The following is a 26,141-nucleotide window of genomic DNA, read 5'->3' on the forward strand; positions in this document are numbered from 1 at the left end:
CACAAGAGCAAAAGTAAAAATTGTGTCAAGTCAATTTGCAACAAACTTCAAATGGATAATGGCAGGAAGTCATAAACTTGCTGTCATTTGGAGAAATTATGTGACCTTAAGTTAAATATAATCATTTATTATTCAAAAATGTCTGACAGCGCCACCTACAAGTTGATTTACTGGAGAACAAACTGGTCCAGAGACAACAGAAGAAACGTCTTCTGGGGAATTTCAGTTTTCACTTTAGGTTTTCTTGCGTTTGCTAATTTTGCAAAACTTTTGAACAAATTTGAAGGCAGAAACTGTCGAGAACAGAAGCTGCGACTCTGAAAGGAAAGGGTGAATATGAAGCAGTTAAGATATGAATGAAGCATGTTTGTCTTTATTGTAGCGCTTCCTTTAACAGTTACATCACGACTTCTCCTTGAACACACCCTGAAATTCTACATTTGCACCGTTCAGGTTTGAAGCGTTTCTAGCTGAAATTCCACAGGAAGAAGAAAGTCCGACAGATTCATCAGTTTAAAACAATCTTCAGGTTAAAGGTTTATTCCATCCACCTCAGTGATTTTGCTGACCCCTACTGACCCCGCGACAAACAGTCCTCCAAGCTCCGCCTCCAGCTCCTGCAGATGGGCGGGGCTAAACTTGTCGACGCCGGCAGTCTCTCCCAGAGTCCTCCACCAGGGAAGCCTGCTCACCTGCAGCACTGCATTGTGGGCATCACGGGCACGAGCGGCAGTGGGACCCGAGGGGCTCAGGAAGGACTCTGCTTCTGTCTCCGTGACAACAGAGAGGGGCGGGGCTTCTGTGAAGACAGTGAGAGGGGTCTCGTTACAGTGTGGTCAGTCACACGCAGGTAAACAGTCTCAACAGCTCATCAAAGCAGCTTTTTGATTTCCTTTTTTCAAACACGCCATTTGTTATGTGGTGAGATCAGAGCTGACGGACAGCTTATAAAACACTGAGACATTAATACGAGAAAAAAGAGAAAAGCTTTCAAATAAAGATGATTATTTTTCCTTTCTGTTACATCAGCACGTCCACGCTGCTCTGAATTAACGTCTGAAAAGAATCTGTCAAAGCTGCACCTCAAGTGGACTTTCTGCAAGCCGACAGAAGGTCTGCATGTGGCCTTTTGTCCACGTTTCCTCTCTCCACTCAAGTGGACTGTTACTGTGTGTGTGTGTGTGTGTGTGTGTGTGTGTGTGTGTGACACCTCTGAGCAGCTCCAGCTGTGTGTGTGTGTGAGCCAGCAGAGTCTCGATCCTCTCCTCCTCCCTCCTCTGATGATCTCCTCTCTGCAGCTCCGACATTAGCAGCAGCTGCACCTCCTCGTGGAGACGCTCGCACTCCTGACGGGACACACGGGACGACTACACACACACACACACACACACACACACACACACACACACACACACACACACACGCTGTCAGTAGTACCCAAAGCATCATGGGTAGTATGTCAGAAAGACAACTGATGATACTTGACATGATGTAGCATTAAGAGTTAATTGAGTCTCTTACAGGATGTAGAGATGTGTATTCCTCCACCTGTCTCTTTAGCTCCACCCTGCGGCTGTCTGTCAAACCATTCTGACCAATCCAGAAAGGTGTGGTGGGCGGGGCCTTTGCTGCTCGTCGTTGTTGCAGAAAGCGACGCACCTGAAAGAGGGAGGAGGCACCACCATCAGTCAGCTGAAGACGTTTGATTCACATTTTTTCACTTTTCATAAAAATCCGAACAAAGTGTGTGTGTGTGTGTGTGTGTGTGTGTGTGTTTACCGCTCTCTGCAGCGTCCTGGCGGCCTGCTGCTGTGTGTGTGTGTGTCTCAGTGTGTGTCGGTGTGTGTTGTTGTAGCGCCGTCTCTCCCTGAAGCCTCTCCAGAAGCTCTGGATCACCACAGCCGCACGACGCTCACACTCCTGCAGGTACGACTGCACCTGGTCTGAACACACACACACACACACACACACAGCTGCAGATTTCTACATTATGATATGCAGTAATAGAAACTGTGTGTGTGTGTGTGTGTGTGTGTGTGTGTCTGTACCAGGAGGAAGTAGCTGCAGCAGTTGTCTTTGTTTCTGGTGGAATTCCCTCCTCGCCTGCTGACGCCTCACACACACCTAAAACACACACACACACACACATTAAAACACAAGTACAATACTTGCAGTACTCAGACTGCAGTATTACTCTCACCTGATACTTCAACTCCTCTTCCCATTGTTGTGCCTCCCTCTGCTGCTGCTGCTGTCTCCTCCGAGCCCTGACACACACACACACACACACACAGACACACACACACACACACACACAGACAAGGAAATATTGTACTTTTTACTTCCCTAGCTTTTTTTAGACAGACAGGCAGACAGACAGGCAGACAGACAGACAGACAGACAGACAGGGGGACAGGCAGACAGACAGGGGGACAGACAGACAGACAGACAGACAGACAGGCAGGCAGAGAGACAGACAGACACCTGTATCTCCTCTGCAGCGTGCTGACAGCTCTGTTCAGGCTCTTCACTCTTCGTCTGGTCTGATACGACCTCCAGGCCGCCTGGATCACACACGCCGCCCGCACACACTCAGCAGACGCCTACACACAGAGAGGAGGGGTCAGGGGTCAGCATTTTGCATCCCTCTGTCCTCCGGCCCCTGATCTGGAAATCAATCGAGGTCTGCCATCGTCGAGGATCAATAACATGTGTGTGTGTGTGGAAGAGACATTGAAAACTACATGTGTGTCCTGCGTAGAGGTTTTTCTGCAGCTTGAAACTGCTTATTGATTGGTCAGCTGATCTGATGGGACAGTAGACAGAGTGAGAGTGACCGACCTGTTGTGAAAACAGTTTTACTGTAATATCGATAATGTAAATTTATTGATTAAAATCATAAAATAAATACAAGTTTATCACATGAATAACAAAGACATTCTTAATGTTTTATATTATTATATCCTGAAAAGACTCAGACTCGCAGCACATGTTGCCTCTCATTAACAAATTATGGATTTTCAAACATTAGTTTCTATATTTGATCTTGATCCTGGTTTGCGCCCTGATGCTGCATTAGATGTATGATGGGTAGTGTTGGAAATAATAAGTACCAGGTGTTATTCTTTGAAGCTTTCCTGATCATTTCTAGGCACTATAGGACAGTGGAGATGAAGAATTGCCTCAGAATACGACTCCTCCATCTTTAAATCCCCTTTGGGAGAAGCAAAGATGTGAGTGGGTAAAGCTCACAGACAGGTAGGCAGACAGGTGGACAGACAGACCTGGGTGTGGTTCCTTGTGCCTTTGTCGGATTGGATGAGTGCAATCAGCTGATCGATGTCCTGGTCAAATCCCCGCCCCCTCCAGTCTTTGTCCAGTAGGCTGTCCAGACCTGCAGGGAGGCAGTGTAACCCCTGACCTTTTAGTACATGCGACCCAATAACCATTGAACAGTCCTGCAGAGGTACAACATCATAAATACATCCGTGTGTGTGACCTCTGACCTCTGAAATTGAAGAGGAGGGGATGGACCCGCAACTCCTGCTGACTGGCCATGAGGAGAATCAGTCTGACAGAGGCCCCACCCACTTCAGAGTCAGTGCTGACAGCTAATTGGCCGACGGCCTCGTTGAGCAGCAACAGGACAGAGTCATCGCTCAACCCCGAGAGGAAGTCCCTGCAGAGAGAGAGAGAAATCGTACTTAATGGTAACGAGGTCTGGTGCCCCCTGGAACAATACAGATGATTAAAATGGGAAAAGCGTGGAGGAATTTACCGCACGCTGCATGACGAGTACCAGAGTCTAAGACTAAGATGATGTTAAGCTCCGTTTTAGGAACTGCCTTAAGCTGAAGAGCTGCTTCCAAAAAACATTGAAACTAAAGACGCTCTGAAATGATGGCAGATTAATGAATGACTAATTCACACTGTAGGAGGCTGAAAGCGTCTAAAGGAGCTCCTGAAAATGTATCACATCAATCATATGTAATTAGCTTTGGCAGTAAGTTCATAAGAAGACATGCTCTGTGTGTGTGTGCATGTGTGTGTGTGTTACCTGCTGGATGTGCAGGTTTGAATCCACAGCTGGACACAGAGCAGAGACACAGTGGCAGTATCGCACATCTGGATCTGCTCGTAGTGGACTGAGCTGAGAACTGGAGAGAGAGACAGGCAGACGTGTGTTTTGCTTTATAAGACCAGGAAGTCAATCGATAAACTAATCAGTGAGTCATTCTATAAACCAATCAATAAGCAGTAAAGGTGACTGACCCTGTGTGGTGAGCTGAGTGTGAGCTCTGAGCAGCCAGCCGACTGAATCCATCACCTTCCTGAAGAGAGACAAACTCTGAGAGACAGACAGTCAGTTTGACTCCACACAGTTCAACAGAGAAAGTTCTGCTGGAACATGTGGAGGAATGAAACATCTCACCTCTGTCCGCCTCATCAGCTGACTGGCCAATGACAGCAGGCCATCCATGACTGACGGCAGGAACAGCCTGTAAAAGGCCTCCGAATGTTTACCAGGTTCCACCCCCACACAACAGGAACTGGACAGACAGACAGGTGTGTGGACATCAGCTGAATCCACCTAATGAACGGAATATCCTTTGTCTTCTCTACGTCTCACCGTGTACAAAACCTACATTTTAAAAAGTGTGAATTCTAGCCAGACAGCAGTGTTTGGGTTGTTGACTTGATATAAAATACACATTTTTTCATCCTAAAAATATTTTTAACAAATAAAATACTTTAAAAGAACATAAAACATTTCATTATGTGATCCTTTGAATACTTAAAATGATTTTTAACAAGCTAAAAAAATGTCAGTCCTCCCTGTAACACAGTTACAGTGCATCTGTCCTCTGAGACGGACCTGGTGAGCTGGGCGAGCGTGGCGGCGGCGCTCCAGTTGCCCCGCAGCCTTCTGGGATCCAGGGAGAGAACGAGGACACAGTGACTCAGGACGCCGCTCAGATACAACTGAGACTTCACACGAGCCAACGCACTGATGTCTGTCTGCACCGCTGCCATGTTCAGAGCCTCTGACAGAGACACAAAGACATTTAACAAGACTGATCTCATTTCTACACCGGTCTGTTAATACGGTTTAACTGGGTTTAACAGAAGTTTGCTCTCTGGGAGTTTAGAAAACCTTGTCTAAGGAGGGAGTTTCCCCTTACCTACATCTGAACCTCACCTGAACCTTTAACCTTAACCATGCAGGGGCACTACAGTATTTGAAAGGGACAAGACCCATATCATGGTTATCATGGACAGGTGATGACACTAATGCCAAAATGATGACTCATGAATCAATTCGTCAACGTGAATGCCATCATTGTAAAGAGTTGCTAATTTTTACTAATATCACTTTAAAACTTTGGGTTTGGGACTGATGCAGGTCAGACACAGACGAACAGGTAAATAATGATACAGGCTGTCTCACTGTTCAAGCCGTTGTTGAGCAGGCTGACTTTCTGCTCCACATTCAGCTCTTCATCCTCCAGCTGCCTTTTCAGCTCCGACACCAGCGCTCCCTCCTCCACCGGCCTCATCCTCACCGTAACCGCCTTTAACGGCCTGGAACGCGAACAAAACACAAACACTGAGGGCGCCGTTCATTGAAAAAACATCATTTGACGCTAAGTCACACCCTGATTTCCACTTTCAGTGTTTTTGTGATTGTCACATACTGTAAGGTGGGAGCAAATTGCGGCAAAAATCACAAATTGTGTTAGCTAACTAGCTAGCTAACTGTTAGCTGTTCACCGACCACAGTGACCCCGCGTAGCTATGACAGCATCTTAAATACTGATAAATGTTATGGCAAACAGGTGGAGAGGAGTGTATCCGTGTGTGTGTAGAGCACTCACAGCTCATCTGTCAGTACCTCACAAAGACTTCGGTGTAGCATCTGTTAGCACTACCGGCGGCTCGTGTACTTTGAGCCAGGGTTGTTTGTCATTTTAGCTAAAGCTGACTATCAGTTCGTGAACAAATTAACAAAAACAAAAAAAGGTGTCGTTAAACCGTTAAACGATCTTCGCATCGACTCAACAACGTTTCAAAGTGGGTGTAGAAACGCTACAGAGCAATAAAAATAAAGTGTTCCAGCTAGCACAGCCAGCCTTTAGCAGAAAAAAAAATCGACGCTGCTCTGTTACTACGGTAACGTGACGTCATTACGCTGCGACGACGCACCCCTCTGCACCAAAGTGGAAATTCAAAAAAGCTTTTTTTTTCACATGGAATACAACACAACTGGAGGATTTGTTGCCAGAAATAAATTAAATCAAGTGAAAGGAATTAAACGTTAAGGCCAAACGTGAACACATTTGATTCTGATTCATGGAATCAATAATCTCCGTGTCTGTAGTTGATGACATTTTGTGTGAAATGCTGTTGAGGTGAATGGGTGACGTGTGCAGAGTAAATGAATGGATGCTACCTCATGAAATATTTCATCAAATGTCCAAACTGCCTTATATAAACTAGAAAAATGTCTCCAGGCGGGCAGAAGGCTGTGTTTAAGCTGCTAAATGTTGATCTGGTCTCTAGGTGGCGCTGTAGATTCATCTGAAGCGGCTAAACAGCATCATGTTCATTCATTCAGCTCCGCATGTTTTCACTGCTGTCTTTACTGTCTAACTTCAGCTGTTTCATAAACATTACATGTAAGAGACTGCTGGAAAAACACGACTGTTTCATCAAAATAAGGTCAATTTTAAAAGCTATACATTTTCTTCATAATTTTTTTTTTTACGATATTTAATCTCACCCAAATTACATAATTCGTCTTCTTCATTTGCTTTTTCTTTAATGTTTTTTTTTTTGCATCTGTCTTCTCATGGACCCTGATGTGTTTGCTTGCTTTGTTTTCTTGCCTCTTTTTTGTCTTCTCAGTCTTCTCAGGTGTTTGACACAGAGTGTAGCTATTTAGTGTAGTGACAGAGTACATGTACACATATATTTGGCACACTATATGATTTTTTATTCTAATTTAGTGTGGTATTCTTGTTATTCTTATTGGTTTATTTTGATTAATTTATTATTATTATCATTTTTATTATTCTGATTCATGATTCATTATTCTGTGAGTGTGAATTAAAAAAAACAGCTGTGTGGAATATAAAATAAGCTACAATATATATAAAAACAGAGTTAAAATAAAATAATAACTGCTTCTCTCAGGCCATCACGTCAGAATCCTTCATCTGAACGGGACCTGTGTTCATAGTAACTTTACCGACAGTAACAGTAACGTTAGTAGTAACGAAGAAAGGCTGTGTGGGGTGTGTGTGTGTGTGTGTGTGTGTGTGTGTGTGTGTGTGTGTGTGTGTGTGTGTGTGGATCGGTGCAGCAGCTGCTGCAGCCCTCGTGCACGGCGCCTCTCTCTCTCCGGTGCGCCTGCGTGCTGAGGAACACCGAGCGACCGACTGTCCGCTGCCTGGACCGGCAGGAGGAGCGAGAGAGACCGGGGCTGCTGCGAACTTCACAGTAACGGTAACGGGATCGGCACCAGTAACGGTGACGTGATGTGATGCGATGCCGCGCGGGATCACGGTAACGTAAGAACAGCAGCAGCAGCGGAGGAGGAGGAGGAGGAGGAGGATCGCTGTCGAGGCTCAGCCGAGGAGGATGCAGCAGTGACCGACGGATCGGTACCGGGAGGAGGGGAACACATCCGTCCGTCCAACGGTGCGACCGCCCGGCCGCCTGCCCGGGAGCCTGGACCGATCCGATCTGATGTAAACCGGCAGGGATGGACGGGTAGGCAGGGAGGAGGCGCGAGGAGCGGAGCAACCGACGGTACATAACGGAGGAGAGAGCGCGAGGAGGAGGAGGAGGAGGAGGGAGGCGCCAGGCGGAGGAGCAGCGCGAGGAGGAGGGAGGATGAATCCGGTGGATGGAGGAGGAGAAGTGGGCCCGGACGGCCTGGCGACGGCAGGTAGGGAGTGTGTGTGTGCGCGCGCGTGCATGCGTGCGTGTCTGTGTGTGTGTAGTGGGAGCTGCTGTCGCCATGATGCCTCCACATCCGCCCATTGACTCAGAGAACGTGTGTGTGTGTGTGTGTGTGTAGGCTATATGCTATGAATGTGTATGTGTGTGTTAAGTGTGTGTCAGCATCCCTCTGTCCAATGGCATTGAGGTGTGTGTGAGTGTGTATTGGGGGTGGAGGGTTCCTACCAAGGAGGATTGTGGGAAGGCCTGCTTGGCTATTAAGTGTGTGTGTGTGTGTGTGTGTGTGTGTGTGTGTGTGTGTGATGTAATGTAGTGTGTAGTAATAATGTTACAGTGCGTGGCAGCTGATAGGTAGCATCAGTGAGATGTGGTCACATGACGCTTTCATGTTCCATTCATTCCAGCAGTGCAGTTATTAGTAGTATTAATACCATGATTGCAAAGAAATACGGCTTTCTGATTGGTTAGCAATCAAAATCATATGGGGATACCTCACCAGGTTGACCACCATCCTAATTTAGGGCCCAAAGTACATTAACCTGCAGGTAACCATGGCAACAGTACTGAAACGTACTGGTTACCGGTTAACAAGCAGATTTCTTTAGAATCTAACAATTAAGGGTCGTTTTGTTATTGAAGAGGTGATGTTTTGTGAGGTTGAAGCGATCACAGATACACGTCGTGCAGGTAGAGCCGAGCCTCAGGGCAGTGGGAGGAGGCGTGTGGGCAAAATCTGGACCGCCGACAAAGCTGTTGGCGCCCCCCGACAGAAGATGAAGCTTCCCAATCTGCAGTTTGCATGAAAGCTTTTATGATTCTTCATAAATCGACTGTAGATCACAACGTGAATACAAGGCCCATGTAAATCCTGATCAATATGACCCTGCAAGATCAAACTGTGCCCCCACATGAAGAGAGGCGGTCCGCCTCAAAGGCACATCGTGCTGAAATTCAGTCTGATATAGGAGTTACAGGATGAGTAACACATGAAAATAGTGTAATTTGACCAGAACAACACTGCCTGCATTGAGTTTTAACATAAGCTGCAGGTAACCCTCACCTGCCGATGGGAATTATGATACCTGTCATCATATACGATCCGGAGAAGTTTAAATAAGCCGCTGTTATTCTGAAATAGATCAGAAGAATAGAACTTGACAGGAAGCTTTGTGATGACCTCGAGGGAAACCATGTTGCCCTAAACTAAAGTCTTTCCTGTACAATGTAAATGTGGGACGTGCAAACGTCCAGACATGTAGGAAAGGATCGAGGGGGCTTTACTAGACCTGACCTGACAACCCGACTAAAATTTTGCTTGTAGCAGCGAATCATCTGAAACAAGAAGCCGATTCTGAAAGAGCAGCAGCTTCATATTGTTCTGCAAATTTAACTCTGACTGAGGTGGAGAAACATACAACAAACCCAAGGCAGCGTCGCATTCCTGTGAATCTCTGTGAAGCATCTACAAGGAGCTTTTATTGTGAAAGAGCTGGACGAGTTTTAATGTCGAGCAGTCAGACAAGCAGGCAAGAGGGGTGTCACCGTGGAGCTGCTGGTTAGATTTGTTTGGAAGTCTGGTTGGAGTTCTGGTTGGAGTTGACTGAGAAGCTGCTGGTTGGAGTTCTGGTTGGAGTTCTGGTTGGAGTTCTGGTTGGATGTCTGGTTGGATGTCTGGTTGGATTTGAATGTGAAGCTGCTGGTTGGAGTTCTGGTTGGATGTCTGGTTGGATGTCTGGTTGGAGTTCTGGTTGGAGTTCTGGTTGGATGTCTGGTTGGAGTTCTGGTTGGATGTCTGGTTGGATTTTATTGTGAAGCTGCTGGTTGGATGTCTGGTTGGAGGTCTGGTTGGATGTCTGATTGGATGTCTGGTTGGATGTTTGGTTGGATGTCTGGTTGGATGTTTGGTTGGATGTCTGGTTGGAGTTCTGGTTGGATGTCTAGTTGGATGTCTGGTTGGATGTTTGGTTGGATGTCTGGTTGGAGTTCTGGTTGGATGTCTGGTTGGATGTCTGGTTGGATGTTTGGTTGGATGTCTGGTTGCATGTCTGGTTGGATGTGTGGTTAGATTTTATTGTGAAGCTGCTGGTTGGAGTTCTGGTTGGATGTTTGGTTGGATGTCTGGTTGGATGTCTGGTTGGAGTTCTGGTTGGATGTCTGGTTGGATGTCTGGTTGGATGTTTGGTTGGATGTTTGGTTGGATGTCTGGTTGGAGTTCTGGTTGGATGTCTGGTTGGAGTTCTGGTTGGATGTTTGGTTGGATGTCTGGTTGGATGTCTGGTTGCATGTCTGGTTGGATGTGTGGTTGGATTTTATTGTGAAGCTGCTGGTTGGAGTTCTGGTTGGATGTTTGGTTGGATGTTTGGTTGGATGTCTGGTTGGAGTTCTGGTTGGATGTCTGGTTGGATGTCTGGTTGGATGTCTGGTTGGATGTCTGGCCTCGGACACTTTAGTAGTTTGTACCAGTTTTTGAGGACTTCTAGCTCTTGAAGCAGTCGAGTTCAGATGCACTTTGTCAGTTCGGACACCTACATGTTTTCTTGACGTCGATTTTTATCTCAGAATCGAAACATGAGTGTTGGATTATATGTCAGCTAATTAATTAACGAGCTGCAGCAGAGAAATGCCAAAGAGTCTCCGTTCCAGAGTCTGTCCACCGACACGACAGTTTGTTTTTTACAGTGTAGAATCATCTCTAACTACATTTATGTTGCGTGTTCATGTTGAAAAAGAAGCTTCTACAAGGTCAAACTGTCTGTTCTGAATCCCAGTTGGGGGTTTAAGGAGCCGTGACGGGCTGGGAGTGACTTTAATTGACACGTTTGTTGTTTTATTTGACTTTTCTCTTGGGCAACAACATAATGTGGACAGAATTAATCCGTGTATTTCGAGTTTTGTGTCTCTAATAATGACATGTATGTCTGTTTAACCTGTGAGCACTGCGGGAGCAGCCTTCAACAAACACTGAACTCTCTTGTGTTGCTTCATTTCATCTCTTCTGTCGCTTGGTGTTTATGTTCTGGACATGTCTGTCTTCAAGGAGCTATCCAAGACAAAGTGGGAAAGTAAAAAGCACAGTTTGTCCTCGCATCCTCCCGTCCGAGCCTGACGTCTTCATGCTGAAGGGGCTGACATTGTGGAGAGTCAGAGCACATTGTGGTGAAACGCATTCATTAGTTTTTGTTGCATAATCAGTGTGATGTGTCCTGACAGACTGACAGCAAGTTTCTCTCAACGCTTTTCATCTGCTCTGTACTGCAGCTATTTTAGGCTTTACACTGACTCAGTGTGTGTGTGTGTGTGTGTGTGTGTGTGTGTTTGATTGGTGTGAGACAGCTTTATCAGAATGGAAATCCCTTCTCCAACTCCCAGCGCTGGTCTGGAGCCACCCTGATTGACAGCTGGTCCGGGATCAGTCAGCCTCACGGACAGCTGATCGAGGATCAATCAGACTCCTCATTGAGCTTCCTGATCGTAGTCGGTCTGGAGCGGTAAAGCTGAACATGCTGGATTCAGACACGGTGTCATGTTTACAGCCCACAAACTCCCACCACCGACTCATTAACGACTGCAGGCTGTTAGCTTCTGCTCTCAGACCTGTTATATATTAACACGAGGTCTACCCACACTAACACAAGTCTGTGGGATTCACACGCTTTCCGCCCGCATGCGTCGTCGTCCACTATTCAGCTGATTCACGCCGGAAAGACGGGCCGGTGTGATGCTGGTTGGTCAAAAACACACAGACTGCTTTAGCTGCTACACGTGAAAAAAGTGAAAAACATGGCAGATGAATTATTTCCTCATTAGGCTGATGAAAATACTCATTTTGGTCGCATTAGGATTCTCTGAACGTGGACTGTGCAGGACTTGCTGGTGCAGATTAGCAGGGTGTACCTTTCTGAGACACAGGGTTTGGTTTCCCTGTGAAGCAGCTGGAGGACATTTACTGCACTGCGAAGGACCGGGATGCTTTTATTCTGAAACAGCAGCTTTACTGTGAAGCAGTTGGAAATCTTTTAGTGAGAAGCCACTCGAGCGCTTTTATTGTGAAGGAGTTGGAGATCTACATCTGGGGATCTTTAACTTGACCACTTCTGATTTATTTTCTGTCAGTCAAATCGCTGAATAATTGACAATATGTTTGGTCCATGCACTCACAGCTCACTGTCAGATAAACTGTCAGTTTGGCAGCGCCCATGAGGTTAGCCTGCACGGTACTCATGTGCAACGTGTTAAATAAATGGTTTATGCTAGCAGTGTAGCTATTTAGCAGAAAGATAAGCACACTTCTACATTTGTTTTATCACGAGTTACGATATTGAACATTGTTATTGGCAGATTTTCCTCATATTGTGCAGGTCTTATTAGGACACTCTGTTTTTAATGTTAACTCATATTCAGGTTAAGGTCATGCTGCTCACTCGGTTTCTGGGCTCTTTCTGTCCCTGTTTGAGGGAAGGCTCTGGCCACTGAGTCTTAGATTTGTGTTTTCAGTGATACGACATAGTTGGGAAGGTAGAGCTAGATTTTAAAATAGGGTACATGCCGGCATGCTGTGATAATCCATCAGTGGTCTCAAGCCAAACAATTAGTCCAGATTTAACAGACAGTCAATCTGGGTCTGAACTGTCACGGTGGGCTTCGAGAAGACGGATCGGTCCGGTGGGACGATTCAAGGACAGTAAAGGAGGAGAGACAGGACGCTGTGAGGAGGTGGTTTGGGTTGGGTAAATGTGAGCGTTCTCCTTCGCCTCCTTCCTGTTTTTAGGTTTTCTCTCAGAGGGTTATCGCTGCCCGAGCTGCTAATGTGAGAGGTTTAATGCCCTCAGTGTGTGTGTGTGTTGGATTAGCTTCCTCCCGCTGTGCAGGATGATCTGACGCACATGGGAGGCCTGTATGTCTGTCTGCAACACACACACACACACACACACACACACACACTCACACACACACACACTGGGCTGCAGGAGTCAGCTTTTTAATTGAAATGTCTGTCAGCTCCTGTCTCTGAAGCCTGATTGGCCCATTTTGGTGGATGGGTGGAAATAGTTTGAAGCTGTTTTCTCTAAATTTTAATTTTATGACTGAGAGTCAGACGGTAAAAGACGTGTTAACCAGGTAGTGACGGGTGATATTAACACCAGGAAGGAAACAGAGGGCCTCGGTGGTCTGAGGAGCTGTCTGGAGATGAATGACCGTGGTTTAAAAAGCCGGAGTTCAGTTTTTCGTCACATTAGCCTCTGACCTCCAGCAGAGCTGTGGAGCAGTGTTTTCACATGGCCGGGTACCAGCTTTGTGGCATCATGCACACACTTACGTTCCTGCTGTCAGCTTCACGTTTCTCCACTTGGTGGCGGAAACGAGCCGACAGATTCATTCGCATGCCCGGAAATGCAGCGAAGAAGAAGACAGCAAGCTTGAAAACGTTGCACCATAAAATATTTTAAATTCAGTTTTTATTGCGAATTGAGCTGCAACTAACGATGATTGACGTGATCGAGTAATCTGCTGCTGATTTTCTTGATTAGCTGTTTGGTCTATAAAAATTAAAATAGTGAAAATCATAATTTCTTGAAGCCGTAGATGCTAACTGAAACATCAGGACTGCTAATGATGCTAACTGATGTATCACTACTACTAAATGAAGTACTATTACTGCTGTTCGAAGAAATACTGCTTGTGCTGCTCGCTGCAGTTCTACTACTACAAGCTGGAGCACAGCCGCCGCTGCTGCTGCTAATGGATGCATTACTACTGCTAACTAAAGTACTGCTGCTGCTACTGGCTACTGCAGTACTTCTAATGTCATTTGAGTTGCAGTAAAATGTCTGTTACTGGGTTTATAATGCAGTAGAAGTACTGTTAATGAAGTGAAAGCAGCAAACAGGAAGTTTGATATTTTTGATTGAAAAAATAAAGACTTCATGTTTGATTTTTGAAGAACGGAATAAATAAATAGTTGCTAATTCTTCTATTGATTGATTGATTGAAATTGTGGCTCCCCCGCAGCAGATCCTCAGCTGGAACCAGCAGCTAACAGGTTCCTCGGTGTGTCCCTCAGGTCCTGGTAAAGCAGAGTGTGTTCGGGCGGTCGACGTCCTGACAGTGCTCAGAGAGAAAGTGGCCTTCGTGTCAGGTAAAAGTCACGCTGCTGCAGCTTCTAACCCACTTTGACCCTGTTTGGACCCAGTTTAACTAACCGTGTATCACAGGTGGGCGGGACAAACGTGGCGGACCAATCCTGACCTTCCCTGCTAGGACCAATCATGATCGAATAAAACAGGAAGACCTCAGCCGATTGGTCACGTACCTGTCGACCATACCCAGGTAACGTCACCTCTGTGTGCGTGTGTCACAGTGGCAGCACACGGTCTGTGTCTGAGTGAAACTGAAGAGGACATACAGGCTGTCCACCTGTCGGCCTCTCCACCTCTCTCTCGCTGGGCCTGTCTCCCTGTCTACCCCTCTGTCTCTCTGCCTGTCTCTCTCTCAGCAAAGCCTTCGTGCTTCCACAGTGGGAGCAGCCAGGTGCCTCAGGGTTGCTTTAACCTCTTCCCTGTGTGTCTGTCAGTGAGGACGTGCGCGCTCGTGGCTTCACGGTGGTGGTGGACATGCGCGGCAGTAAGTGGGACAGCGTGAAGCCGGTTCTACGGACGCTGCAGGAGTCGTTTTCCTCCAACATCCACACGGCGCTGCTCATCAAACCAGACACCTTCTGGCAGAAACACAAGACCAACCTGGGCAGCGCCAAGCTCAGCTTCGAGGTACTACTGCAGTACTGCCACTGATAACTGAAGTGCTGCTGCCGATAGGTACGAGTCAGTAAACCGTTTCATGCTCTCGCCTCAGACCAGCCTGGTGTCGGTGGAGGGTCTGTCCCGGCTCGTCGACCCCTCCCAGCTGACCTCTGACCTCGGTGGCTCGTTGGAGTACGACCATGTGGAGTGGACCGAGCTGCGTCTGGGTCTGGAGGAGTTCTCTGGGGCCGCCACGCAGCTGCTGGCCCAGCTGGAGCAGCTGGAGGCCGGGCTGAACCGCATACCAGAGCCACAAGACGTGGATGAGGCCCGCAAGTGAGGAGGAGCCTCAGTCGTGATTGATTATCGATTAGAGAACTTTGCTCAGTGGAGTAATCTCAACATTTTTTGCTCTCCAGACTTCTCGAGGAACACGGTCGTCTCCGTAACACCATCGCCACGGCACCGGTTGACGCCCTTGAGCGGGAGGGGCGGAGCTTGCTCCAACGCATGCGCCTGGGCCCCACCCATGGTGACACCTCTACTGAGGGTGGCGGCGGCGGCGGCGGTAGCCACGGCAGCTGGCTGTCGGGCGGGGCGGACTTCCAGAGTGTCGCGCCAAAGGTTTCGTCTCTGCTGGACCGGCTGCAGGCGGCTCGCAGTCATCTGCTGCAGAGCTGGAGCGACAGGAAGCTGCACCTGGACCAGGCGCTGCAGCTACACCTGTTCGAGCAGGACGCCACCAAGGTGAGGCGAACAACACGCGCTTCATTCATTTTTCATCTGTGAAACGTGTAAAAGAACGTCCACAAACACTGAGAATTGGTGACACAGTTGGTGAAAGATCCACACATGCTGGTCGTAATCCACCATCTTCTTCTTAAAACCGACACTGAGTGGGCCGGTCGCTGACATCCAATCCCACGCACAAAACAGCCCGGGATGAAAGAAAGTGATCAGCTGCGACGCATAATAAACATCCTGGACATGACCGGATCAATCACGAAACAGGAGATATTGACAGCAGATGAAGTCAGGCACACTGCGCAGGGCTTTGTAATCTGATTACTGATATTCTGTCTCTGTCTCAGATGTCCGAGTGGATCGCTCACAGTAAAGACTTGTTCATGCAGAGTCTGGCGGAGGTCGGCCAGAACCACCAGCACGCCCTCGACCTCCAGACACAACACCAGCACTTCACCGCCAACTGCATGGTCAGTCTGTGTGTGTGTGTGTGTGTGTGCGTGTGTGTGTGTGTGTGTGTAATAACAACGTGTGTGTCTCGCGGTGTAGAATGGCAGCGTGAACGTGGACAGCGTGGTTACCGTGGCAGCGAGGCTGGCAGAGGCCGGTCACTACGGGGCGGAGCGGATCACCATGGTGTCGTCACGGCTACAGGAGGACTGGAAGTCCCTGACGACGGCGTTGGAGGAGCGCAGCAATACACTCGCCATGGCAACCGGCTTCCACCAGGGGGCAGAGCAGGTGATTATTACAACCATTCAATGATAAAAACACCTGCAGCATGTAACCTGTCTCACTACCAGTCTACCTGTCTCCACCTGTCTACTTGGTTGTACACCTGTCTGTTGTTCACCTGTCTCATCACTAACCTTTGTATCTGTCTACTATACCTGTCCACCTGTCTCTACCTGCCTGTCCTCCTTTCTATCTACCTGTCTACCCACTACCTACCTGTCAACCTGCCCGTCTACCTGACTGCTTACTTGTAAATGTCTACCTGTCTGTCTACTATTCTACCTGTCAGTGTTTCTACCTGATTGGATGTCTGTCTCTCTACCTGTCTGTCTGTCCAGTTCCTGCTCAGAGTGGAGGGCTGGGTTCAGGTGTGCTCTGAAGGGTCGTTGCCGTCTGCGACAGCAGAGCTGGAGGCTGCGATTAAGAAACACCAGGAACTGAACGAGGAGATCTCTGCTAACTACACACAGGTACCTGTCTGTCCACACACCTGTCTGTCTGTCTGTCTGTCTGTCTACACACCTGTCTCTCTCAACACCTGTGTGTTGTCCACATACCTGTCTCTCTCATCACCTGTCTGAGGAACACCTGTTGGACTGTTTGAAGACGTCTGTCTATCTGCATACCTGTCTGTCTGCAGGTCAGTGAGAGTGGTAAAGCCTTATTGGACGTCCTCCAGCGTTGCCCGGTGAATGACTCCGACGACCCGGCGACTAAACCGGACTTCACGGCTGCCACGCACGGCATCATGGGAGTTCTGCACCAGGTCATGCAGGTACATCTCACTTGATCATGTCTCACCTCCATCGTTATAGTAGTACTGACAGACAGGCAGACAGACTTTCTTTTCTTTTTTGCAGGGTCACCATGAGGTGGAGGGGGCGTGGCAGCATCGAAAACTCCGCCTCCACCAGCGCCTGCAGCTGTGTGTGTTTCAACAGGATGTTAGACAGGTATGACAGATCCAGATCCAGAACACTGAGATTCAGATCCACATTTAGGTCCAGAATCTCATCCTGTCTGATGTCAACATCACAGTTCAGATTTTGAGAGATTCAACGTTCAAACCTTGTTTAAGTTTCAGATTCTCTCCCTCGCCTCCCACGCTGAAACAAAAAACACCTGTCTGTCTCTCTCCACCCGTCTGTCTGTCTCTCAGGTGTTGGACTGGGTGGAGCAGCATGGTGAGGTTTTCCTGAACAAACACAGCGGCGTGGGGAAGTCCCTGCATCGAGCGCGAGCGCTGCAGAAACGCCACGACGACTTCCAGCAGGTGGCGCAGGTAACACGCTTAGACCTGGATCAACTAAACCCAACAGCCCGTCCTGGGTTCAGATCAGTGGTGTTAAAAGGAGCCACCAGAACATTTGTCCAATCAAACCTTTGTGGTGCATAGACATGAACACATGATTTGCAGCAGTAGTCAACAGCTGTTCAACAAAATCAAGGGCAAATTCAAATATTAGGTGGAGAAAAGTAAAAAACGAATCACTGCTGACTGACCTGTGATATGTGGCAGGTGTTCACGCTGAGACATATGAGACATGAATCAGGATGGTTCATCTGGAAGCACTAACATCAGCACTGTGTGTGTGTGTGTGTGTGTGTGTGTGTGTGTGTCAGAACACTTACACGAATGCAGAGAAGCTTCTGGAAGCAGCAGATCAGCTGGCTCAGTCTGGAGAGTGTGAGGAGGAGGAGATCTACCAGGCAGCCAGAGACCTGGAGCTCCGCATGCAGGTAACTGCTGGACAGCCAAGAAACCAGCGAGTGAATGTACAGATTAAAAAAGCCATACAAGACTACAAGGGCTGGAAGACTTTTATTCTGAAAAGCAGCTACATGAAGGAGGATATGATTGATTTTTGATTTGATTTCTTTCAAAAAACTTTACTGAACTGTGCAGAAAATTGACTACTGGTAGTGGGAGAAGCACTGAGATCTTTTACTTATATACTTACTTACTACTATATATATATATATATATATAGTTATAATTGTTGTGTTCATTAATGTTGCAGCTGGTGAGGATCATAGGATCAGCAAGTTTTACGTTAACCTATTACACATATAATAATTTACTTGTTAATTATACTTTGTGTTATTAGTTGGAATCTGTAAATAAATCTAGTACAATATTCCCTTTTGAGATGTAGTGAAGAATGAAGAAAATGGAAAAAGTGAAGTAAAGAACAAGTTGTAAACGTACAGATTTATTTTTCCCTCGCAGATGTTTGGTCCCGTTGTTCTGACAGCATGAGCAGGAAACATTTCTGTCATTTTCAATTGTTATTAAGTTTTGTGTCGTGTGTTTGCAGGCGTTCATCCAGCGAGTTGAACAGAGGAAGCTGCTGCTTGACCTCGCTGTGTCTTTCTACACACACACCAAGGAGGTAACACACACACACAGATAAATACTGGAATAATAATCAAACACTTTTTCATACTGCGATATCTGCAACATTACAGGCACTAAAAGAACTGTGAGTTCATGAATCACAGAATAGTTGTGGTTTATTACATCAAATGTCTAGCCGTGGCCTAGAGGTTGGAGAAGCAGCTTGTGACCGGAGGGTCGCCAGTTCGATTCCCCCCACCGGGCGCCTGATGCGGCAGCCCACTGCTCCTGTGTGTTCACTGCATGTTGCATGTGTGTGTTTACAGTGATGGGTGAAAAGCAGAGAACAATTTCCCAGTTTGGGATCAGTAAAGTGAATAAAATTTAAAAAAAAAAAAAGATTTATGACTCCTCCTCTTCCTCCTCCTCCTCCTCAGCTCTCAGTATGGATGGAGGGCCTCCAGAAGCAGCTCTCCTCAGATCTCTGTGTTTGTCCGGACACCGTCGAGGCACTGCAGGCTCTCATCAGCCAGCAGCAGCAGCAGCAGGCCAACACACAGGTACCTGCTGACCTTTGACCTCCGACCTGACGTCTAACCCAGTCATAACAACCTAACACCTCCTGACCTCTGACCCCTCACCTCTAACCCTCACACTAACCCTAACTCTAACCCTGACCCACAGGAAGCTGCGATGAGTGTCATCCGGGAAGGAGAAGACCTCATCTTGCAACTCAGGTACACACAGAGAGTGTGGGTGCGTTTGATTCATTCCTCAGTGCTGCTCGGATGGCCTTTTTATAGCTTGTGGGCGTGCGTTTCTTTCACTTGTCAGGGCAGCCTGTGTGGGGCTGTTGTACGTAATTATTGTGGGTGTGCTTGTTTTTGGTTTGCTGTGGGGTACGTTTGTTGTATTCCTCAAGTCAGCTCCGTGGCCCATGTGAAGTTGGTGGGTGCATTCTGTGCAGGTGCGTTTGTTTTCCAGTTTGGTTGCGTTTGTTTTCTAGTTCTTGTAGAATGTGCGGGTACATTTGTTTTTTTGCATTCTTGTTTCAGTTTGCACAGCCTGCATGGGTATTTTTCTTTGCTGGTTTAGTAGTTTTGTAATTTGTGTAACCTGTGCGGGGGTGTTTATTGGGTGGGTGTTTGTTTCACTCCACAGGGCAGCTCTGAGGCCTGTGAGTTGCTGGTGTTTGTCATGGTTGTGGGTTCATTTGGTTTCAACTTTGTATATCCTGTGTGGGTACGCTTGTTTTGTAGTTTGTCTACTCTGTGTGTGGGGGTTTGTTTTCAGGTTTTTATAACATGTGTGGGTGTGTTGGTTCGAGTGTGTAAGTGTGTGGTGTGCATGTGTGCGTTTGTTAGTGTTAGTTTGATTGTTTCTAGGACCCGTGTGGGTGTGTTTGTTTTTGAATATATATGCGCTTATTTACAGATAACCTGTGTGGATGCGTTTATTTTAAAGTTTGTTTTGTAGTTTGTAAAATCTGTGTGGGTGCGTTTGTTTCACTGGTCAGGGCAGCTCAGGGGCCTGTGTGGAGTTGGTGTGTGTTTGTTTTCTACCTTGTATACTCTGCACGGGAGCGTTTGTTTTCTAGTTTGGAAAGTTTGTTTTCAGGTTTGCTTAACTATTTTAGGTGTGTTTGTTTCAGGCCCCAGGGCAGCTCGGTGGCCCATGTGGAGTCGGTGCTACAGCAGCTGGAGGAGTCTCATGTCCAGCTGGAGGAACTTTTCCACCAGAGGAAGATCCGATTGGATGTTTACCTGCAGTTCCGCATTCTGCACCAGTGCACGCTGGAGGTACTTTGTTTATGTGTTCATTTAATGAAATTTAGTACGTTATACATTTCTCACAAGTTATTTCTTGAACCTCCCTCTGCTGTGTCACGGTTTGATTCCTTATGGGTGTGTATCTCTTTTGCAGGTAACTGGGGAAATGGACGCCTGGAAGCAGGACCTCCAGAAACAGTCCCAGGACTTCTCTGCAGAGAAGCTGGCATCACCGCGGCTAGCTGACGCCAACCAGGACAAGCTAGCCCAAGACAAGCTAGGATTGGGCCAGTCACGGCTAGTGGAGGCTAGCCCAGAGGTGCTAACGCTAGCACAGCAGCGCATCCACAGGTAAACAGGCCAGAGCGAGGACATTGTCCTGGCTTAGCACAAAAATGAAAAAAAGGGCCATCGCAAGCTTTGACTGATTGACTGATTGATTTGCAGGCATATGGAACGAAGGCTGGCGATGAACAATATGATCTATGAGGTCATACAACAAGGTCACGACCTTCAGCAGTACATCACAGAGGTCCAGGCGTCAGGTAAGGGACACGTTGTTGCTGTTAATACTGCCATTGTGTTGTACTGTATTAATGCAATGGACTACTGCTTCTGGTAATATTAGTGCTAGTATTCTGATTACTTTCACAGACTTTCCTTTTTTTTTTACCTGAATTGCAATTAACAAGGGTGTCAACAGGGCAAATGTAATCAGATGAACAAACACGTAGAGCCAGCTGTCATCGACATATCGATGAAAATATATACCAAATTTTTGAATTATAGAACATACTAACAGCTTATAAAGACAGAAAAGAAAGGGAACTAGGTTTGAGACTTGGGGTACACCACATTAATGAGATAGGGGCTACCTAAGTCCACAATGGGGGCATTCTTGAGTGTTTTAATGGATTTTCAGCATTTCTTACAGGTTTATAGAGATCTCTAAGGTAGTTTTATGGGTCTGGATAGAGTTGTGGTGGTCCTTCAAGGGGTTCTTGAAGTCAATTACGGCATTGTAGTGGTCATTGCAAAAGTTCCTCAACAGTTTCCAGGGGCCACTTTGGGGGCTACAAAGGGAATTGAGTGGGAAGCAATTCAGCAAAGGGTTCGTGTGGTCCCTGAGGGGCTCCCAAGGGTTCAAATGGTCCTTGGGGGGACTAATGTAGTTGCCAAGGGATTCCCAGGAGTCATTAAATGGCTCTGGTGACCTTGATAGACAAGGAAAGTCTTTTATGCATTCCAGGGCTCATTAAATGGTTTTTAGGGCTTCCAAAGTGGGTTTCAGAGGTTGATGGGTGGTTCCTAAAGCTTCCTACAAGGGGCCTTGAGGGATTTTCATGGGTTCCACAAGTTTCTTAGGGGTTTCTAGTGTTATCACCAGGAATTCCAAAGAAAGTTCGAACGGTAGGGACTTACAAAGGTCCCAGAGGAAGTTCGAGAGATCTTTGTTAGTTTTACACGGGACACTCAGTGGATTCAAGGAATCGCTGACAGGATTCCGGGGCACTGAGCGACTTTCAGGAGTTTTCGTTTGTCTAGGGGTCCAGGGGGTACTTGAGTGGTGTTTATGCCTGTGGTTTTTGAGGGGTTTCCATTTCTTCTTGATAGTGCTCCAGTTGTCCTTGAGTCTGCTGCACTTGGAGGTTTGGATTTTATTTATTTCAGCAGTACTTCTGGGGCTTCTTTTCTTGAGGGGGTTCCAGGGGTCTGTGATGACGTCAAACCAGCATAACTGGCAAAAGGCTGAACTAGCACAAAGCAGAACAGGTCACAGTTCAGAACAGGTTACCATACTGGTTATCTTTGCTCCTCCACTGTGAAAATACAACAGAACAGAATAAAATAGAATAGAAAGCTGTCAGCACATTTTGTGCTCCAGTGTACCCTCAGTCTGACCAGTAGCACACTCATGATATCAGAGGGAAAGGGGGGGTAGAGAGGATAATGGGGGAGGGGGAAAGGGGGATGGGGTTGTCATGGAAACTGCTCTCTGAAGCACACAGCTGGTCCCCATGGAAACCAGCGTATTGAATTTGCCATGGAGACACACACACACACACACACACACACACACACACACACGCCTCCATGCACGCAAACACACATGAATGTGGCTTAAAGCACACTTGCGAGGACCTCAACAGCCAAATGTCCTCAGTCTGAAGGTCTAAAACTGTGTTTGCATGTGTGTGTGGGGGTCAGGTATCGAGCTGTCAGAGGCAGAAGGGGGCCTCTCTTCTCAGGTGGAGGAGCTGCAGCACCTCCTGCAGGACAAACAGAAGGAACTGCAGCAGATTGCAGATCATACACACACACACCTGGAGCAGAACCTGCAGCTGAGACACCTGCAGAGCCAGGTCAAACAGGTGAACATATTCACACACACACCTGCACCTGCAGATCCAGGTACCATCCAGGCACTGCTGCAGGGACTGATCTCCACCTGTCTGTCTGTGTCGCAGGTGCTGGCTTGGATTTCAGAAGGGGAGGTCATGTTGTCGTCCTGCATGTTGAATTCCAGCTGTCTGTCTGAAGCTGAGCAGCTGCAGAGGGAGCATGAGCGCCTCCAGCAGGCCATAGAGGTTAATGCACACGCACACACACACACAATTACATTTTACATAAACTGCATGATGGGACATTGAACTCAGATCTTTGGGAGGAAGATGAAGACTAAATCGATGACCCTGCCCTTCTGATTAATATGCCCGACGTTGAAAACATGAGAGATGTAAAGGTTACCGTGGCAACAGGACACTGATGAGGAATTGATTCACACACACACACTCTTCAAAAATCAAGTGGTCATACCTTGTCTTCTGTGTCTCTTCCCAGGCTCTGCTCCACGCCGACTCCCTGCAGAGGACTCATCAGGTGGCTCTGGCTCTGCAGCAGAGAGCAGAGTTGCTGGTCAGGTTAGTTGCTGTCTGTACTGCAGTGATTTATAATGTCAGGTAACTGCAAATGTCGAGCTATTAATTGCTGGCAATAAGGTAATCTGATGTGATTAAAACCATCATTTTAATCCTCCTCTAGAACCTGTTTGTCCAGTATTAGACCACTGTAGCAATCATGTGACCTCTGACCCCCCTCCCTTCAGGTCAGGTCACTATGATCCAGATGCAGTGAGGTCTTGTGCCCAGACGGTGGCGCTGCACTGGCAGACACTGATGCTGAGGATCGAAGACAGACTCAAACTGGTCAACGCCTCCGCCGCGTTCTACAGGACATCCCAGCAGGTACTATTGTCTGTCTGTCTGTCTGACCAACTGTCCGACCTCTCTGTCTGTCCGTCTACCTACCTGTCTGCCTGTCTCTCCAGGTGTGTGGGGTGCTGGAGAGTCTGGAGCAGGAGTACCGCAGGGAGGAGGACTGGTGTGGAGGTGGAGACAGACAGCCAGAGCAACTCATGCCGCTCATCAACAAACACATGGAGCAGAAGGAGGCGTTCCTGAAGGTGAGGAGACCAGGAGACACCTAAATTAAAAAGCTGTGGATCGTACCTGGTACCTGGTAGTTTTTTGTATTCTCAGTCGAGGTTCCAAGCCAGCTGAGCTGATCAGCGGAGGTAAAACACTGCAGACCTCTGATTGGTCAGATGCAATCGTCACTTACACAACACGGAGCAACCAGAGTCGTCTCGCCATTGTCTTCATTACTCCTGTTTTGAGTAGTTTCTAAATTTCTTCAATGACCAGTGCTGAATTGTATATATGAAAAACCTTCAGTGCACGCCATGTCATATGACCTGATCACATGTCACATGTCACAGGGTCCTAACAGTCTTGTTTCCATGGTGACAGGCCTGCACTCTGGCCAGACGAAACGCTGAAGTTTTCCTTAAGTACATCCACCGCAACAGCGTGACCATGGCGAACATCTCAGGCCACAGTGTCACCGTCTCCGGGGTAACAGGGGTCACCGAGGTCACCGGGCACTCCAGGGTACCAGAGCAACAGGTCAAAGGTGAACAACCATACGCACACACAAAAATACACGACTAAGCATATGGAGAAAAGTGCAGTGGAGCCAGTATAGAGCCCTGAGGAACTTCACCATTAACTGGTTTTATATGTGTGCTGTACAGTGTTAACGATCCAGGTGTGTCCGTGTGTGCAGGTATTCTCAGCGAGCTGCTCCAAAGGGAGAACAGAGTTCTTCATTTCTGGACTTTGAAGAAACGTCGACTGGATCAATGCCAGCAGTACCTGATGTTCCAGAGCCACGCCCAGCAGGTAGGCAGGCCCGCCACTAAATTCTGACGCACCGTATGAAAAACTGTTTGTCACCACAGTGATAATTGACATTCTGTCATTTTGAAATGTTAGGTCTAATTATCACTCAGTTAGTGAATCAACAGTCATAGTCAACAGAGGAAGCTCAACTTTAGTCCTCAACAGTGGTAGAAGAAGTACTCTTATCTTTTACTGAAGTATTGCAGTGCCACCATTGTAAAAATACTATAATTATAATAATTTTACCTAATTTTATATTTACTTTCAAACTGTACTTAAAGTAAATGTATCATTTAGTTGCAGTATTACCACCAATGCTTTGACACATGCTCCTCAAGTAAAGTACCTCAAAATTGTACTTAAATACTGCACTTAGTAAATGTGATTATTTACATTCCACCACTGGTTCTTGGGAGTTCTTGGGGCTCAGTAAGCTGAACTGTAGAGTGCAGTCCCGAGAACACGACGACGCCACACGCTCACATTGTTACTGAGATGATGGCGTTGACTTGGTCAGGTGATTACACTTTAACACACCTGGATACCTGCTGTGTGACAAAATAATCAATAATCTAATAACAGGAGGCATTATTTTGAGAAATCGACCACATACTCGGAATCTAAATCGAAAATTTTCTTTTCTTTGCAGGCTCTGGATTGGCTACAGCAGTCAGGTGACCACTACCTGGCCACGCACACATCGCCAGGGGCAACGGTGGCTGAGACGCAAGAACTGTTGAACCAACACAGAGAGTTCTGTGTGTCCGCCAAGGTGAGAACACACGGAAACACACACACAGGTGTATATAATCACTCATACCATCACTTACCTGTGTCTCTGCTTCTCAGCACACACAGGAAAAGGTTCACCTGCTGATTCAACTGGCTGAGAGCATGCTGGCTAAAGGCCACGCCCACCGCACCGAGCTGCGCCGCTGCGTGTCCACGGTCGACAAACGATACCGCGACTTCACTGTCAGGATGGGACAGTACCGCCACCTGCTGGAGACAGCGCTCGGAGGGTGCTCACAGGTAAATGTCCAGAACAGTAAAAACACAAAAATGAGCTTAAATTGGAAACCAGACTCACCTGTTCTGATGTGTCCCTGTCAGGACAATAAGGACTTGGAACTGGAGCTGATCCCCAACAGTCTGTCTGACTCCGACCCCGAGGTCAACCTGTCCGACCCCAGTCATCAGGTCAGCGACGAGAAGCGACGCTCTGCCCGCAAGAAGGAGTGAGTACTGTTAGTACTAATATGAGTGACACTACTATGATTGTACTCGCTGTAGTAACCTGTGAGTGTGTGTGTGTGTGTTCTCAGGTACATCATGGCTGAGCTCCTTCAGACAGAAAGAGTCTATGTCAGAGATCTTCAGGAGTGTATTGAGGTACTCACTTAACACTAAACTACTGCAGTACCATTTACCACACAGTACCGCAGAATACAAACACAGTACAGCCACACTGGGGTGTGCGACAGTACACAGCAAAGTCCTGAATATTTACAGATGTATTATTTAGATCTAAAATATGTTATAGTACTTTGTAATTCAATATTGTTTTATGTACTGCAATACTTTCTGATACTGTAAAGTCTGGAGCAGTTTC

General features: G+C 47.2%; 2 protein-coding genes across 5 annotated transcripts in view; one reads left to right on the forward strand and one right to left on the reverse strand.

Annotated features, from left to right (window-relative positions):
* Nucleotides 1–465: 465 nt before the first annotated feature.
* Nucleotides 466–23,142, reverse strand: LOC121627605 (IQ calmodulin-binding motif-containing protein 1-like). 4 transcript variants are annotated; one of them, XM_041966615.1, is made up of 21 exons: nucleotides 23,106–23,142; nucleotides 22,683–22,858; nucleotides 18,391–18,555; nucleotides 17,814–17,928; nucleotides 17,685–17,709; nucleotides 16,808–17,562; nucleotides 16,028–16,165; nucleotides 5,450–5,583; nucleotides 4,877–5,045; nucleotides 4,433–4,550; nucleotides 4,273–4,348; nucleotides 4,058–4,157; nucleotides 3,507–3,679; nucleotides 3,285–3,394; nucleotides 2,485–2,603; nucleotides 2,201–2,267; nucleotides 2,049–2,124; nucleotides 1,780–1,943; nucleotides 1,522–1,659; nucleotides 1,211–1,367; nucleotides 466–799 (listed from the first exon to the last, which is right to left on the reverse strand). In XM_041966615.1, the coding sequence occupies exons 8-21, from the start codon at nucleotides 5,556–5,558 to the stop codon at nucleotides 531–533; spliced, it is 1,845 nt and encodes a 614-aa protein (XP_041822549.1). In that variant the 5' UTR covers nucleotides 5,559–5,583; nucleotides 16,028–16,165; nucleotides 16,808–17,562; nucleotides 17,685–17,709; nucleotides 17,814–17,928; nucleotides 18,391–18,555; nucleotides 22,683–22,858; nucleotides 23,106–23,142; the 3' UTR covers nucleotides 466–530. The 4 variants fall into 4 exon arrangements, with proteins under 4 accessions (XP_041822549.1, XP_041822551.1, XP_041822550.1 ...); XM_041966617.1 differs by lacking the exons at nucleotides 16,808–17,562; nucleotides 17,685–17,709; nucleotides 17,814–17,928; ... (1 more) ...; nucleotides 22,683–22,858; nucleotides 23,106–23,142 and adding an exon at nucleotides 16,504–16,513; XM_041966616.1 differs by lacking the exons at nucleotides 16,028–16,165; nucleotides 16,808–17,562; nucleotides 17,685–17,709; ... (2 more) ...; nucleotides 22,683–22,858; nucleotides 23,106–23,142 and adding an exon at nucleotides 5,894–6,024.
* LOC121627586 (kalirin-like) overlaps nucleotides 7,897–26,141 on the forward strand; it is a 35,720-nt gene continuing 17,475 nt past the window's right edge. The window contains exons 1-30 of the mRNA XM_041966540.1: nucleotides 7,897–7,951; nucleotides 14,027–14,101; nucleotides 14,178–14,292; nucleotides 14,537–14,729; nucleotides 14,815–15,038; nucleotides 15,122–15,449; nucleotides 15,794–15,916; nucleotides 15,996–16,187; nucleotides 16,520–16,651; nucleotides 16,822–16,956; nucleotides 17,042–17,134; nucleotides 17,341–17,463; nucleotides 17,805–17,921; nucleotides 18,500–18,574; nucleotides 18,957–19,079; nucleotides 19,204–19,256; nucleotides 20,171–20,318; nucleotides 20,443–20,639; nucleotides 20,736–20,833; nucleotides 22,497–22,660; nucleotides 22,757–22,876; nucleotides 23,130–23,209; nucleotides 23,395–23,533; nucleotides 23,617–23,751; nucleotides 24,098–24,260; nucleotides 24,414–24,529; nucleotides 25,179–25,301; nucleotides 25,379–25,561; nucleotides 25,643–25,767; nucleotides 25,855–25,921. Coding sequence (XP_041822474.1) covers nucleotides 7,897–7,951; nucleotides 14,027–14,101; nucleotides 14,178–14,292; nucleotides 14,537–14,729; nucleotides 14,815–15,038; nucleotides 15,122–15,449; nucleotides 15,794–15,916; nucleotides 15,996–16,187; nucleotides 16,520–16,651; nucleotides 16,822–16,956; nucleotides 17,042–17,134; nucleotides 17,341–17,463; nucleotides 17,805–17,921; nucleotides 18,500–18,574; nucleotides 18,957–19,079; nucleotides 19,204–19,256; nucleotides 20,171–20,318; nucleotides 20,443–20,639; nucleotides 20,736–20,833; nucleotides 22,497–22,660; nucleotides 22,757–22,876; nucleotides 23,130–23,209; nucleotides 23,395–23,533; nucleotides 23,617–23,751; nucleotides 24,098–24,260; nucleotides 24,414–24,529; nucleotides 25,179–25,301; nucleotides 25,379–25,561; nucleotides 25,643–25,767; nucleotides 25,855–25,921 — 4,014 coding nt within the window. The remainder of the gene's footprint in view (nucleotides 7,952–14,026; nucleotides 14,102–14,177; nucleotides 14,293–14,536; nucleotides 14,730–14,814; nucleotides 15,039–15,121; nucleotides 15,450–15,793; nucleotides 15,917–15,995; nucleotides 16,188–16,519; nucleotides 16,652–16,821; nucleotides 16,957–17,041; nucleotides 17,135–17,340; nucleotides 17,464–17,804; nucleotides 17,922–18,499; nucleotides 18,575–18,956; nucleotides 19,080–19,203; nucleotides 19,257–20,170; nucleotides 20,319–20,442; nucleotides 20,640–20,735; nucleotides 20,834–22,496; nucleotides 22,661–22,756; nucleotides 22,877–23,129; nucleotides 23,210–23,394; nucleotides 23,534–23,616; nucleotides 23,752–24,097; nucleotides 24,261–24,413; nucleotides 24,530–25,178; nucleotides 25,302–25,378; nucleotides 25,562–25,642; nucleotides 25,768–25,854; nucleotides 25,922–26,141) is intronic.

This window comes from Chelmon rostratus, chromosome 24 (genome assembly GCF_017976325.1).
Source record: "Chelmon rostratus isolate fCheRos1 chromosome 24, fCheRos1.pri, whole genome shotgun sequence".
NCBI lineage: Eukaryota > Metazoa > Chordata > Actinopteri > Chaetodontiformes > Chaetodontidae > Chelmon > Chelmon rostratus.

Excerpts from the sequence above, each read along its gene's own strand:
- LOC121627605 (XM_041966614.1), bottom strand. The coding sequence starts at position 5,917 with ATGCTACACCGAAGTCTTTGTGAGGTACTGACAGATGAGCT. Across the intron at positions 4,551-4,876 it reads ACGCTCGCCCAGCTCACCAG|TTCCTGTTGTGTGGGGGTGG; the intron begins GTCCGTCTCAGA and ends CTGTCTGTCCAG. Across the intron at positions 1,660-1,779 it reads CCAGGACGCTGCAGAGAGCG|GTGCGTCGCTTTCTGCAACA; the intron begins GTAAACACACAC and ends TCCCTCTTTCAG.